The following is a 13,453-nucleotide window of genomic DNA, read 5'->3' on the forward strand; positions in this document are numbered from 1 at the left end:
GAAGGCCCGAGCGCTCGTATGTACTGACCCGCCCACAGGAAGGAAGCCCCGCCCCCTCCTGCAACAGAACAACCACACCACCTGAAGCTCCACCCCCTCTTTAGACAAAACAATCAAACACAGACAGAAGCTCCACCCCATCACAGAACGCACCTTGTGCCATGTGACCAGGGGCTGTGGTCGTCCGGTGACCTTGGCGGAGAACCTCCCGCTCTGCCCCGGTTCGGCGTGGACCCGGCCCGGCTTGCTGATGAACCTGGGCGGACTCTCAGCCCAGATGCTGGACCTGGTCTCCAACATCTGTGTGTTAGTGCGCCCCCTGCAACCAAGAGTGACCCATGGTGTCACACCACAGGTCAGAGGTCAGGGTCAGAGGACAGGGTCAGAGGTCAGGAGTCAGGTTCAGAAGTCAGGTTCAGTGGTCACAGGTCAGAGGACAGGGTCAGAGGTCAGAGGACAGGGTCAGAGGTCAGGAGTCAGATTCAGAGGACAGGGTCAGAGGTCAGGTTCAGAAGTCAGGTTCAGAGGTCAGGCTTAGAGGTCAGGTTCAGAGGTCAAGAGTCAGGTTCAGAGTTCAGAGGACATGTTTAGACGTCAGAGGTCAGGAGTCAGGTTCAGAAGACAGGTTCAGAGGTCAGAGGACAGGTTCAGAGTTGAGGTCAGAGGTCAGGGGTTAGGTTCAGATGACAGGTTCAGAATTCAGGGGCCAGGTTCAGAGGTCTGAGGTCAGGAGTCAGGTTCAGAGGTCAGGAGTCCGGCTTAGAGGTCAGGTTCAGAGGTCAGAGGACAGGTTCAGAGGTCAGAGGACAGGTTCAGAGTTGAGAGGTCAGAGGTCAGGTTCAGATGACAGGTTCAGAATTCAGGGGTCAGGTTCAGAGGTCTGAGGTCAGGAGTCAGGTTCAGAGGTCAGAGGACAGGTTCAGAGGTCAGAGGACATGTTTAGACGTCAGAGGTCAGAGGTCAGGGGTTAGGTTCAGATGACAGGTTCAGAATTCAGGGGTCAGGTTCAGAGGTCTGAGGTCAGGAGTCAGGTTCAGAGGTCAGAGTTCAGAGGTCAGGAATCAGGCTTAGAGGTCAGGTTCAGAGGACATGTTTAGACGTCAGAGGTCAGGGGTTAGGTTCAGATGACAGGTTCAGAATTCAGGGGCCAGGTTCAGAGGTCTGAGGTCAGGAGTCAGGTTCAGAGGTCAGAGTTCAGGAGTCAGGCTTAGAGGTTAGGTTCAGAGTTCAGAGGTCAGGAGTCAGGTTCAGAGGTCAGAGGTCAGGCTTAGAGGTTAGGTTCAGAGGTCAGAGGACAGGTTCAGAGGTCAGAGGACAGGTTCAGAGTTGAGAGGTCAGAGATCAGGTTCAGATGACAGGTTCAGAATTCAGGGGTCAGGTTCTGAGGTCAGGAGTCAGGTTCAGAGGTCAGAGTTCAGAGGTCAGGACCTCACCCTGGTTTCATGGAGGACGGGAGGATGATCCTCTTCCCAGAATCCTCTGCAGGGAGAGAAACAGGTTCAGAAAACAAAGGTCCTCCAGGTCATGTGACCTCACAGTGTTTCACTGCAGTGTCCTGTAGGTGGCGCTGTGTGTCAGACCAGCTGACAGACATGAGGGCAGTTAAAGATGGATGCCGAGTTGGTTCTATCAGAACTCGTTAGCAGCGACTTCATCTGTTGCTATGGATCACAGTAGTATTGACAGTATGAGTAGTACTTGGAGTACTGCAGTATTCATTACCTTCCAGGAGAATCTCCACGGTAACTTGTCGGCTCCCTGCGTGATTGGTCGCTTTACAGGTGTAACGTCCCAGGTCATCCTCTCTGACTCCGCCCACCACCAGGCTGAAGGTGCCCCGCCCACCTCTCACCAGGACACAGCGCTCTCCGCCAATCACAGCCCTCCCCTCCCTGTACCATGTGACCTGAGGCTCAGGATGACCATACACCTGACACACACACACACACACACACACACACACACACACACACACACACACACACACACACACACACACACACACACACACACACACACACACACACACACACACACACACACACACACACACAGGGTGTCAGTTAGAACCTCACAATCAGCCAATCAGATGCCTCCATTTGTTCACTAATGGTTCCAGTTGTTACATCACAAACATCCACACATAACATCCAGCGAATGTGTGTGTCTTTGTGTGTGTGTCTTTGTGTGTGTGTCTTTGTGTGTGTGTCTCAGTGTGTGTGTCTCTCTGTGTGTGTGTCTCAGTGTGTGTGTCTGTGAGTGTCTCTGTGTGTGTGTCTGTGTGTGTCTGTGTGTGTCTGTGTGTGTCTGTGTGTGTTAGTGTCTCTGTGTGTGTGTCTATGTGTGTCTCTGTGTGTGTGTGTCTGTGTGTGTTAGTGTCTCTGTGTGTGTGTGTGTGTGTTTGTGTGTCTCTATTTGTGTGTGTGTTTGTGTGTCTCTGTGTGTGTGTGTGTCTGTGTGTGTTAGTGTCTCTGTGTGTGTGTGTGTGTGTGTGTGTGTTTGTGTGTCTCTATTTGTGTGTGTGTGTGTTTGTGTGTCTCTCTGTGTGTGTGTCTCTCTGTGTGTGTGTGTCTGTGTGTTAGTGTCTGTGTGTGTGTGTCTGTGTGTGTTAGTGTCTCTGTGTGTGTGTCTCTGTGTGTGTGTGTTTGTGTGTCTCTATTTGTGTGTGTGTGTGTGTTTGTGTGTCTCTCTGTGTGTGTGTCTCTCTGTGTGTGTGTGTTAGTGTCTGTGTGTGTGTGTCTGTGTGTGTTAGTGTCTCTGTGTGTGTGTCTGTGTGTGTGTGTGTGTTTGTGTGTCTCTCTGTGTGTGTGTCTCTGTGTGTGTGTGTGTGTGTGTTAGTGTCTGTGTGTGTGTGTCTGTGTGTGTTAGTGTCTCTGTGTGTGTGTCTGTGTGTGTGTGTGTGTGTGTGTGTTTGTGTGTCTCTATTTGTGTGTGTCTCTGTGTGTGTGTGTGTTTGTGTGTCTCTATTTGTGTGTCTCTCTGTGTGTGTGTCTCTCTGTGTGTCTGTGTGCAGCTCACTGCCTCACATCAGGATGTTGTGGGTCATAAGACTGAAACTATGTTAATCCGTCTCTTCAGCTTCTCTTCAGTGAACATCTGAAATGTGTGTTACCACAAAGTGTGTGTTGTGTGTTTGCTGTGATGGAGGTGTACCTTGCCCTCCAGTCGGGCGTCTCCTCCCAGGGGAACCCGGACGTTGTGAGGAGGGAGGACGAAGGCTGGAGGCTCCTCTCCACAGGAGCCCCCCCCCGCTGAGGCCCCCCCCCCCGGTGACACGCTGGACGAGCTCATCCTGCCGTTCAACAACACAACACAACAACAGTGTGTGCGTGATGAACACGTCAGACACATGAAGACAAAAACATCATGTGTGTGTGAACAACATGTGACTCGCTGCAGGTCGGACCCGACAGCAGCTGAGCAGCGCCCCCTGTGGTGACTTGGATCCTGTTCTTTCAAAATAAAACCTCATGATTCTATATGATTCTATATGATTCTATATGATTCTATATGAATTCTATATGATTCTATATGAATTCTATATGATTCTATATGAATTCTATATGAATTCTATATGATTCTATATGAATTCTATATGATTCTATATGAATTCTATATGAATTCTATATGAATTCTATATGATTCTATATGATTCTATATGATTCTATATGATTCTATATCAAGTCTGATTGCTCTATGAGGTTAATTGTTGATGACATCACAGATGATGTCACATTAACAAGGTTCTGACATCATTTGATGACACTGATGACCAATTATTTTAAACATCTGACAAAAGACCTACTGTGACAAAGACTGCGCTGTGATTGGTTGACTTGTTGATCACCACTGAGCTGGACTCTGGGGGGGTGGGGGGGGGCTCATGTTGCGTTCAAGGACTCGACGTTTAATCTGTTTTCTGAACAAACATCAGTCACACATCAGATATGCTGCTCACATTCTCCTGCTGCCGAACAAACACAAACAGCTGCTGTGTAAATACACTTAGTGTCTGTTCACATTCAACACACACAGTGTTTCACACAGTTCCACGGGTTCCACTGGAGAACACTCCTGCTCTGTCCCCCCCCCGAACACTGAACCACTCTCTGTGGGCTCCACCACTTCCAACCAGAAGGTCAAACACTCGTCGGTTCTGTGACTCTGAGATTCCACGTGAATCAGTGAAGTGATCAAACAGTTTCTACGTCTCTTTGCTGCGGAAGCTAACAGAAGCTAACAGAAGCTAACAGAAGCTAACAGAAGCTAACAGAAGCTAACAGAAGCTAACAGAAGCTAGCTCGAACTCTAAGACCTTATCATTTAGATTTACAATCGTGCATTAACTTAGTCACGTTAATGATGTGCTGCTGTTCATCTACATCAGGACATGAGGGTGGCGCCTCCTGAGGACAAAGTTGGAAACTGCAAATCAGAAGTTTTCTGCAGAGACACAAAGTCACAAACGTCGTGTGACCCACAAACTGACAGGAAATTGAATACACGTCTCACAATCCGCTGGACTGTCAATACAACACGTGACTGGATCCAACAACAGCAAATCACTAGACAACGTTCAGGAAAGACCACAGGTGAGACACAGGAAACTTCCCAGCATGCTCCAGGGGCCGGCGCTTTAATCAGAGGAGATTCCTTCACGTCAGTCGAGCGTTTCACAAACATCCTAAACCGCCGATTCCTCTGAGCGCCGGACGCCGCTTCTCACAGCTTTGAATGGAGAACATTAACTGTTTCATATATCTATAAATCTCATGATTTACTGACGTAAACATTTGTTAGAAACACTAGGTGGCGTTATGAGCCATGTTCAACACATACATGTAGATTTTTCACAAGTGTCATAATAAATCATACAAATTCTTCCTCAAAAAACTGTCATAGAATTTAGTTCACAGCAGCATCACTCATTCTATTAATGAACCAACTTCCCCTGTGTGTTTCTCCCTGTGTGTGACCTGTGAGGAGTGTGTGTGTTCATATGTTCACATGAAGCAGTGAACACACATGTAACATGTTTCTTTATATGTTCACATGAAGAAGTGAACACACATGTAACATGTTTCTTCATATGTTCACATGAAGCAGTGAACACACATGTAACATGTTTCTTTATATGTTCACATGAAGAAGTGAACACACATGTAACATGTTTCTTTATATGTTCACATGAAGCAGTGAACACTAATGAAACATGTTTCTTCATATGTTCACATGAAGAAGAGAACACACATGTAACATGTTTCCATCAGTCAGAGAACCAGAGGAAACACACGTGTTTGTACTACTGTCTTAGTGAGGACACTCATTGACGTGGTTCCTAACTAAACTTAACATCTAACTCTTAAAGATGACACACACACACACACACACACACACACACACACACACACACACACACACACACACACACACACACACACACACACACACACACACACACACACACACACACACACACACACACACACACACACACACACACACACACACACACGTTGATGGTGCAGGAGCTGAAGGTAAATAAAGAAACTCACCTCTCTGCTTCTTCTGCTTCTTCTGCTTCTTCTGCTTCTTCTGCTTCTTCTGCTTCTTCTGCTTCTTCTGCTTCTTCTGCTTCTTCTGCTTCTTCTGCTTCTTCTGCTTCTGGACTGGACGATGACAGAGTTCAGTCTGAGCAGCTTCACCTGAACAATCAGATCATTCACCACTGCGCCCCCTGCTGGCGAGGAGCAGCAGGGCCCCGCCCCCTGCTGGCGAGGAGCAGCAGGGCCCCGCCCCCTGCTGGCGAGCAGCAGCAGGGCCCCGCCCCCTCTGGGATCCCAACACTTTGTATCATCTGACCTCAGACATTTGTGTTCTAACATACATGAACCTCCAGAACATGTCAGGAACATGTGAGGAGCATGATGTCAGGAACATATCAGGAACATGTGAGGAACATGATTCAAGATTCAAGAGTTTATTATCAAATGCACAACAATAACATTAAGCATAAAACGTCCAGTTCCACTTAGAGACGTCCTCAGACACCTTGGCCACAAGGTGGCGCTGGTGGAGTGTGTCGAGTCTTGAGATGTTTCCAGATGTTAGATATAAACTCTGGAGATCTGTCCTCAGAGTTTATGAACCACACAGCAGCTTCCTTCAGGTGAGAGGCAGAGCAGAGACACTTCCTGTCTCATCAAGGACATCTTCTAACTTCTAACGGTCACATGTGACATCACAGACTCTGATGTCTCTGTTCACATCAGGAAGTGAACTCCGGATACTTCAAAATAAAACATCAGCTGCCAAACACTTAATTTACAGAATACAAAACACTAAATCTATGAAAAATTATAGAAACAATGGTTAAGAATGAATTTAAACAAAATTTAAACAGCAGAATATCTGAAAAATACTAAAATAATGTTATTTGAGCGTTTGTATCAAATATTTAAACTATAAAATGTTTTGATTTATTATCAGGCTTTTACTTTGGAGAGTGTGGACCGGAAAGTCCTCTTGCTGCGGTGCTTCTACTTTGACAGAGAAACCGCGCAGCTTCGTTTCTGCGCATTTTCTCATCCTGTCAAGAGAACTGCAGCGGATCCGGATCAACGCTAGAGAACTGATCCGGATCAACGCTAGAGAACTGATCCGGATCAACGAGAGAGCTGATCCGGATCAACGAGAGAACTGATCCGGATCAACGCTAGAGAACTGATCCGGATCAACGAGAGAACTGATCCGGATCAACGCTAGAGAACTGATCCGGATCAACGAGAGAACTGATCCGGATCAACGAGAGAACTGATCCGGATCAACGAGAGAACTGATCCGGATCAACCCGAGAACCTGCACCTGATCCGCACAGACAGAGACCTTCATCATCTCCTGCAGAGAGAGTCTTCCTCACCGGTAAGAACCCTGTGTGCGTGTGTGTGTGTGTGTGCGTGCGTGTGTGTGTGTGTATCTCTGTCTGTATGTGTGTGTGTGTGTGTCTCTGTCTGTCTGTATGTGTGTGCGTGCGTGCGTGTGTGTGGGCGTGTGTCTCTGTCTGTATGTCTGTATGTGTGTGTGTGCGTGCGTGTGTGTGTGTGTGTGCGCGTGTGGATGTGTACGTGCGTCTGTGTGTGTCTCTGTCTGTCTGTGTGTGTGTGTGTGTGTGTATCTGTCTGTCTGCGTGTGTGTGTGTGTCTGTGTGTGTGTGTGTGTGTGTGTATCTGTCTGTGTGTTCGTGTGTGTATGAGTGTGTGTCTGTGTGTATCTGTGTGTGTGTGTGTGTCTCTGTGTGTGTGTCTCTGTGTTTGTGTGTGTGTCTCTCTATGTGTGTGTGTGTGTGTGCGTGTCTCTCTCTGTGTGTGTGTGTGTACCACTCCCTGGCAGCTTCTTGTACTTGTACTTCACTTGGTGTACATGTACCTGCAGACGAAGCTCCAGCTGATTCTCAGTGAAGGTCACAGATGTTTTCATTTAAAAATATTAAAGAGAATAAATGTCTCTGTATTTAAATGAATTCACTCTGCATCACATTAATATATTCAAAATGTGTCACTTCAAATATCATAGACTTACACTGTGAATGTGTTTGGGAACATTATAGAATTATGTTCTTATATGCAAAGTATACACATGTTATGACAATATTGTTTAGTGTATAACAGACAAAATACTCATTTTCAATATATATGAATCATATGATATGTGTAAGAAGAAGATGATGTGTATAAAATGTGTGTGCTCCTCTCCAGGTGATGTGAAGCGTCCGGGACGACCTCGTGTGTTTCACTGATTCTGTGACGTCGTCAGAATCGAACCCGCGAGCTGGATCCAACATGGCCGCTCCAGTTGCTCTGTGTGTGTGTGTCCTGCTGCTGCTTCCTGCTGCGACCGGTCAGTCATCATCTCCTCCCTAACCCCAAAACTGTTAGCATAGCTTAGCACTGACAGCACAGGCAAACTGCTAGCATAGCTTAGCACTGACAGCACAGGAAAACTGTTAGCATAGCTTAGCACTGACAGCACAGGAGAACTGTTAGCATAGCTTAGCACTGACAGCAGAGGCAAACTGTTAGCATAGCTTAGCACTGACAGCACATGAGAACTGTTAGCATAGCTTAGCACTGACAGCACAGGCAAACTGTTAGCATAGCTTAGCACCGACCGGTCAGTCATCATCTCCTCCCTAACCCCAAAACTGTTAGCATAGCTTAGCACTGACAGCACAGGCAAACTGTTAGCATAGCTTAGCACTGACAGCACAGGCAAACTGTTAGCATAGCTTAGCACTGACAGCACAGGCAAACTGCTAGCATAGCTTAGCACTGACAGCACAGGCAAACTGTGAGCATAGCTTAGCACTGACAGCACAGGCAAACTGTTAGCATAGCTTAGCACTGACAGCACAGGCAAACTGTTAGCATAGCTTAGCACTGACAGCACAGGCAAACTGCTAGCATAGCTTAGCACTGACAGCACAGGCAAACTGTGAGCATAGCTTAGCACTGACAGCACAAGCAAACTGTTAGCATAGCTTAGCACTGACAGCACAGGCAAACTGTTAGCATAGCTTAGCACTGACAGCACAGGCAAACTGTTAGCATAGCTTAGCACTGACAGCACAGGCAAACTGTTAGCATAGCTTAGCACTGACAGCACAGGCAAACTGTTAGCATAGCTTAGCACTGACAGCACAGGAGAACTGTTAGCATAGCTTAGCACTGACAGCACAGGCAAACTGTTAGCATAGCTTAGCACTGACAGCACAGGAAAACTGTTAGCATAGCTTAGCACTGACAGCACAGGAAAACTGTTAGCATAGCTTAGCACAAAGACTGATAACAGGGGTAAACTGTTAGCTTCACACGCCTCCCGTTAGAAGCTAACAAACAGATGTTGCTAACACTTGACTCAGTGATATCGTTAGCTAACATTAGAAAGACTTCAGTTACATCATGCACTCGACAGCAAAGTTAGAAAACACACACACACACACACACACACACACACACACACACAACCATCCTGAACGGCTTATATAAATACTGACTTCCTACAACACACACACACACACACTGTCGCCAGCCAGTCTGAGCCAGTTTGTGTTTTAGTTGTGATGCTGTTGATAAGACACACACTCATTAGCCATTGTGATTGTGTGTGTGTGTGTGTGTGTGTGTGTGTGTGTGTGTGTGTGTGTGTGCGTGTGCGTGTGCGTGTGTGTGTGTGTGTGTCAGACTAAACAGTCTCCTGGCTCCATCACATTAAAGCCCCCCCCCTGAATGTTAACGGTCAGGGTGAACAACCCACACAGGCTAGCGGTTAGCATGCTAGCAGTCGGTGTGGTAATCTGATAAAATGCTGAATATCAACATTTCTCAGACGTGTTTTTTAAATTACAAATAAAAACTGTTAACAACTGAAATGACAACGGTGAGCATGCAGGTCTCCGGTTGTGCGGCGGACACCACAGGGGGGCGCTCGGCGCTGGAGGAAAGGTCACGGGGTCGTTTATGACCTATACTGCAGCCAGCCACCAGGGGGGCTACTGATGAGTTATTATTTCTTGACAGTCAGTGTAATGATGTGTCTCTGCAGCTCTTCAGTCTGAGGACATCGAGTGTGCCTTCACCGACAACCTGCAGGGGGCGGGGCCTCACAATGGACCAGCCCATGAGCTGCGAGGAGTGGTACGAGAGAACGGCACGGTCCGCTGCAGCCGCGGCTCGCGCTGCTATGGATTGTGGGAAAAACAAGCAGACAGCGAGATGCACCTGGTGAATCAAGGTGAGACAGAGACATCAGGGAATGAGACAAGACACGTCCCCGTCCCAGGTCACATGACTAGTGTCCTCACACACCTGGATGTGCTGCTACGACACACGTCTGTCCACATCTGTCTGTCCACATCTGTCTGTCTACCTCTGTCCACATCTGTCTGTCCACATCTGTCTGTCCACATCTGTCTGTCCACATGTGTCTGTCTACCTCTGTCCACATCTGTCTGTCCACATCTGTCTGTCTACATCTGTCTGTCCACATCTGTCTGTCCACATCTGTCTGTCCACATCTGTCCACATCTGTCTGTCTACATCTGTCTGTCCACATCTGTCTGTCTACATCTGTCTGTCCACATCTGTCCACATCTGTCTGTCCACATCTGTCTGTCCACATCTGTCTGTCCACATCTGTCTGTCTACATCTGTCTGTCTACCTCTGTCCACATCTGTCTGTCCACATCTGTCTGTCTACATCTGTCTGTCCACATCTGTCTGTCTACCTCTGTCCACATCTGTCTGTCCACATCTGTCTGTCTACCTCTGTCCACATCTGTCTGTCCACATCTGTCTGTCCACATCTGTCTGTCCACATCTGTCTGTCTACCTCTGTCCACATCTTTCTGTCTACATCTGTCTGTCCACATCTGTCTGTCTACATCTGTCGGTCCACATCTGTCGGTCTACCTCTGTCCACATCTGTCTGTCCACATCTGTCTGTCTACCTCTGTCCACATCTTTCTGTCTACATCTGTCTGTCCACATCTGTCTGTCTACATCTGTCGGTCCACATCTGTCGGTCTACCTCTGTCCACATCTGTCTGTCCACATCTGTCTGTCCACATCTGTCTGTCTACCTCTGTCCACATCTTTCTGTCTACATCTGTCTGTCCACATCTGTCTGTCCACATCTGTCGGTCTACATCTGTCCACATCTGTCTGTCCACATCTGTCTGTCTACATCTGTCGGTCTACATCTGTCCACATCTGTCTGTCCACATCTGTCTGACTACATCTGTCTGTCCACATCTGTCTGTCTAAATCTGTCTGTCCACATCTGTCTGTCCACATCTGTCTGTCTACATCTGTCCACCTCTGTCTGTCCACATCTGTCGGACTACATCTGTCCACATCTGTCTGTCCACATCTGTCTGTCTACATCTGTCTGTCCACATCTGTCTGTCCACATCTGTCTGTCCACATCTGTCCACATCATTCATGTCCACATCTGTCTGTCTTCATCTGTCCACATCATTCATGACCACAACTGTCTGTCCACATCTGTCTGTCTTCATCTGTCCACATCTGTCTGTCTTCATCTGTCCACATCATTCATGTCCACATCTGTCTGTCCACATCTGTCCACATCTGTCTGTCTTCATCTGTCCACATCATTCATGTCCACATCTGTCTGTCCACATCTGTCCACATCTGTCTGTCTTCATCTGTCCACATCATTCATGTCCACATCTGTCTGTCTTCATCTGTCCACATCATTCATGACCACATCTGTCTGTCCACATCTGTCTGTCTTCATCTGTCCACATCTGTCTGTCTTCATCTGTCCACATCATTCATGTCCACATCTGTCTGTCCACATCATTCATGTCCACATCTGTCTGTCCACACCTGTCCTCATCTCTGAAATCGTCAGGTCGTGTTGTGAGTCCAGATGTTTATTGACATTACAAGAAGTTCATTTTTAATTGAATTGTCCTCCGGGGGACAAGTGAAGTTGATGATTTTGTTTCCTTCAGGTTGTTGGGCCGGTGACCAGCAGGAGTGTCATGGTGACCGTTGCCTGGTAACAGCCACGCCCTCTCAGATCCAGAACGGCAGCTACCGTTTCTGCTGCTGCAGCCGCGACCTTTGCAACGCCAACTTCACCGAGGCCCCGCCCACTGCTGACACCCCCGCCCTGAGACTGATGAAGAGTGGTGACAGACAGACAGGTGTGTGTGAGACTCGGTGTGTGTCGTCTGAGTGATGACATCACAGTTGTGGTAATGATGATGTCGTCCTCACACAGATCAGCAGCCGCTGACGCGAGAGGAGACAGCGCTTGTCGCTCTGGTAACCGTTGCCATAGCAGCCATTCTCATCATGGCACTGTTCCTGGGATACCGGATGATGAGAGGTAGACACACACGCACACGCACACACACGCACACAGACAGACACACACAGACACACACACACCAACTAGATTATTAACTTTCAGTGACATGTGTGTGTCTGTCTGTCTCCAGGGAAACAGAAGCACGCCCTGGCGGCGCTCGACGCGCTGGAGGCGGCGAACGCTGAGTCTGTGGATCTGGTCAATCTGAAACTGCTGCAGGTAAATCTGACCCTTGACCTCTGGGGACACACCCACATTCCACAGGACGTCTTGTCTCTCAGAGATTCCTCAACATGTTTCTCTCCCCAGCTGTTTGATGACATCAACGTGACATCATCAGGGTCTGAGCCTTGAAAACAGAGGATGAACTGTTTCTATTCAAAAGAGGAAGAGACTGATGAAGTGATTCAAAAAATATATGTATATATAAAATGTAAATGTAAATGTAAAATGACGTTTTTGTTAAAATGAATGAAGTATAAAAGTATAAAAGTTGAATGTTGGAGGATGTTGATCTGAACCTGAGGAGCACCTTGACTCCGCCTCGCTGTGTGTCTGTCCTGACAGCTGATTGGTCGAGGTCGTTACGGCGTGGTGTTTCGTGGAAGTCTTAACGAGCGCTGCGTGGCCGTGAAAGTCTTCAGCTCGGCCAACCGGCAGAACTTTGCTAACGAGTGCTCCATCTACTGCCTGCCTCTGCTGCAGCCGCACGACAACATCAGCCGCTTCCTGTCGGCCGACGAGAGGACGAGCGCCGACGGGACGCCGGAGTTCCTGATCGTCATGGAGTTCTATCCTCACGTAAGAGTTACACGTGGATGCTAACTTTAGCTTCACGCTCACTAGCTCTGCTCGTTCGTTGGAGCCTGATGAATTGTCTTTACTTCTTCAGTGATTGTAAACACAACACCAGAATGAGACATTAGAGACTTTAATGTTTCTGCAAATGTATAACCAACTACTGATCAACTTTAAGAGAGACCATGTTATTACTGTAACCACTGCAGATCATTAAGGTGTTTTCATATTATCGCTGTAGTGACGTGAGCAGCCTGTAGGAGGCGCTAACTGCTGTTTGCACAGCTCGGCCTCGGTCACGTCCACGTCTCTGACTCCATTAGTCTTGTTATTGTTCAGGAAGAAGAGACGACGCCTACTGCTTCCTGTCTGGAGACAAACACACACACACACATTCACACACACACACTCTCACAAAAACACACACACTCACACACTCACATTCACACACACACTCTCACAAAAACACACACACACACACACTCACATGCACTCACACACTCACTCTCACACAAACACACACACACACATTATTATCACATTTTCAGCAGTTCTAATGTATCTGACAGAAAGTAAAAAAAACTAAAGTAAATAAAGACTTCTTCTCTCTCTCTCTCTCTCTCTCTCTCTCTCTCTCTCTCTCCCTCTCTCTCTCCCTCCCTCCCTCTCTCTCTCTGTCTGTGTCTCTCTCTCTCTCCCTCTCCCTCTCCCTCTCTCTCTCTCTCTCTCCCTCCCTCTCTCTCTCTGTCTGTGTCTC

General features: G+C 47.6%; 2 protein-coding genes across 2 annotated transcripts in view; one reads left to right on the forward strand and one right to left on the reverse strand.

Annotated features, from left to right (window-relative positions):
- Positions 1-3,291, reverse strand: part of LOC133021983 (myosin light chain kinase, smooth muscle-like) — a 33,421-nt gene extending 30,130 nt beyond the window's left edge. The window contains exons 1-5 of the mRNA XM_061088997.1: positions 3,154-3,291; positions 1,723-1,930; positions 1,434-1,479; positions 154-319; positions 1-58 (exon numbers count right to left, since the gene is read on the reverse strand). The exon at positions 1-58 is cut by the window's left edge and continues 108 nt beyond it. Coding sequence (XP_060944980.1) covers positions 1-58; positions 154-319; positions 1,434-1,479; positions 1,723-1,930; positions 3,154-3,291 — 616 coding nt within the window. The remainder of the gene's footprint in view (positions 59-153; positions 320-1,433; positions 1,480-1,722; positions 1,931-3,153) is intronic.
- Positions 3,292-6,595: 3,304 nt separating this feature from the next.
- LOC133021937 (bone morphogenetic protein receptor type-2-like) lies at positions 6,596-13,152 on the forward strand. The gene is made up of 7 exons (XM_061088950.1): positions 6,596-6,921; positions 7,755-7,896; positions 9,601-9,789; positions 11,537-11,731; positions 11,809-11,916; positions 12,029-12,117; positions 12,466-13,152. Exons 2-7 carry the CDS (start codon positions 7,839-7,841, stop codon positions 12,721-12,723), a joined length of 897 nt encoding a protein of 298 aa, XP_060944933.1. The 5' UTR covers positions 6,596-6,921; positions 7,755-7,838; the 3' UTR covers positions 12,724-13,152.
- Positions 13,153-13,453: the final 301 nt, after the last annotated feature.

The sequence above is a fragment of the Limanda limanda genome, chromosome 16 (assembly GCF_963576545.1).
Source record: "Limanda limanda chromosome 16, fLimLim1.1, whole genome shotgun sequence".
NCBI classification, from domain to species: Eukaryota; Metazoa; Chordata; class Actinopteri; order Pleuronectiformes; family Pleuronectidae; genus Limanda; species Limanda limanda.

Coding starts and splice junctions, on each gene's coding strand:
- LOC133021937 (XM_061088950.1), top strand. CDS start 7,839: ATGGCCGCTCCAGTTGCTCTGTGTGTGTGTGTCCTGCTGCTGCTTCCT. Junction 11,732..11,808: donor GAGTGGTGACAGACAGACAG/GTGTGTGTGAGA, acceptor GTCCTCACACAG/ATCAGCAGCCGCTGACGCGA. Junction 12,118..12,465: donor TCAATCTGAAACTGCTGCAG/GTAAATCTGACC, acceptor CTGTCCTGACAG/CTGATTGGTCGAGGTCGTTA.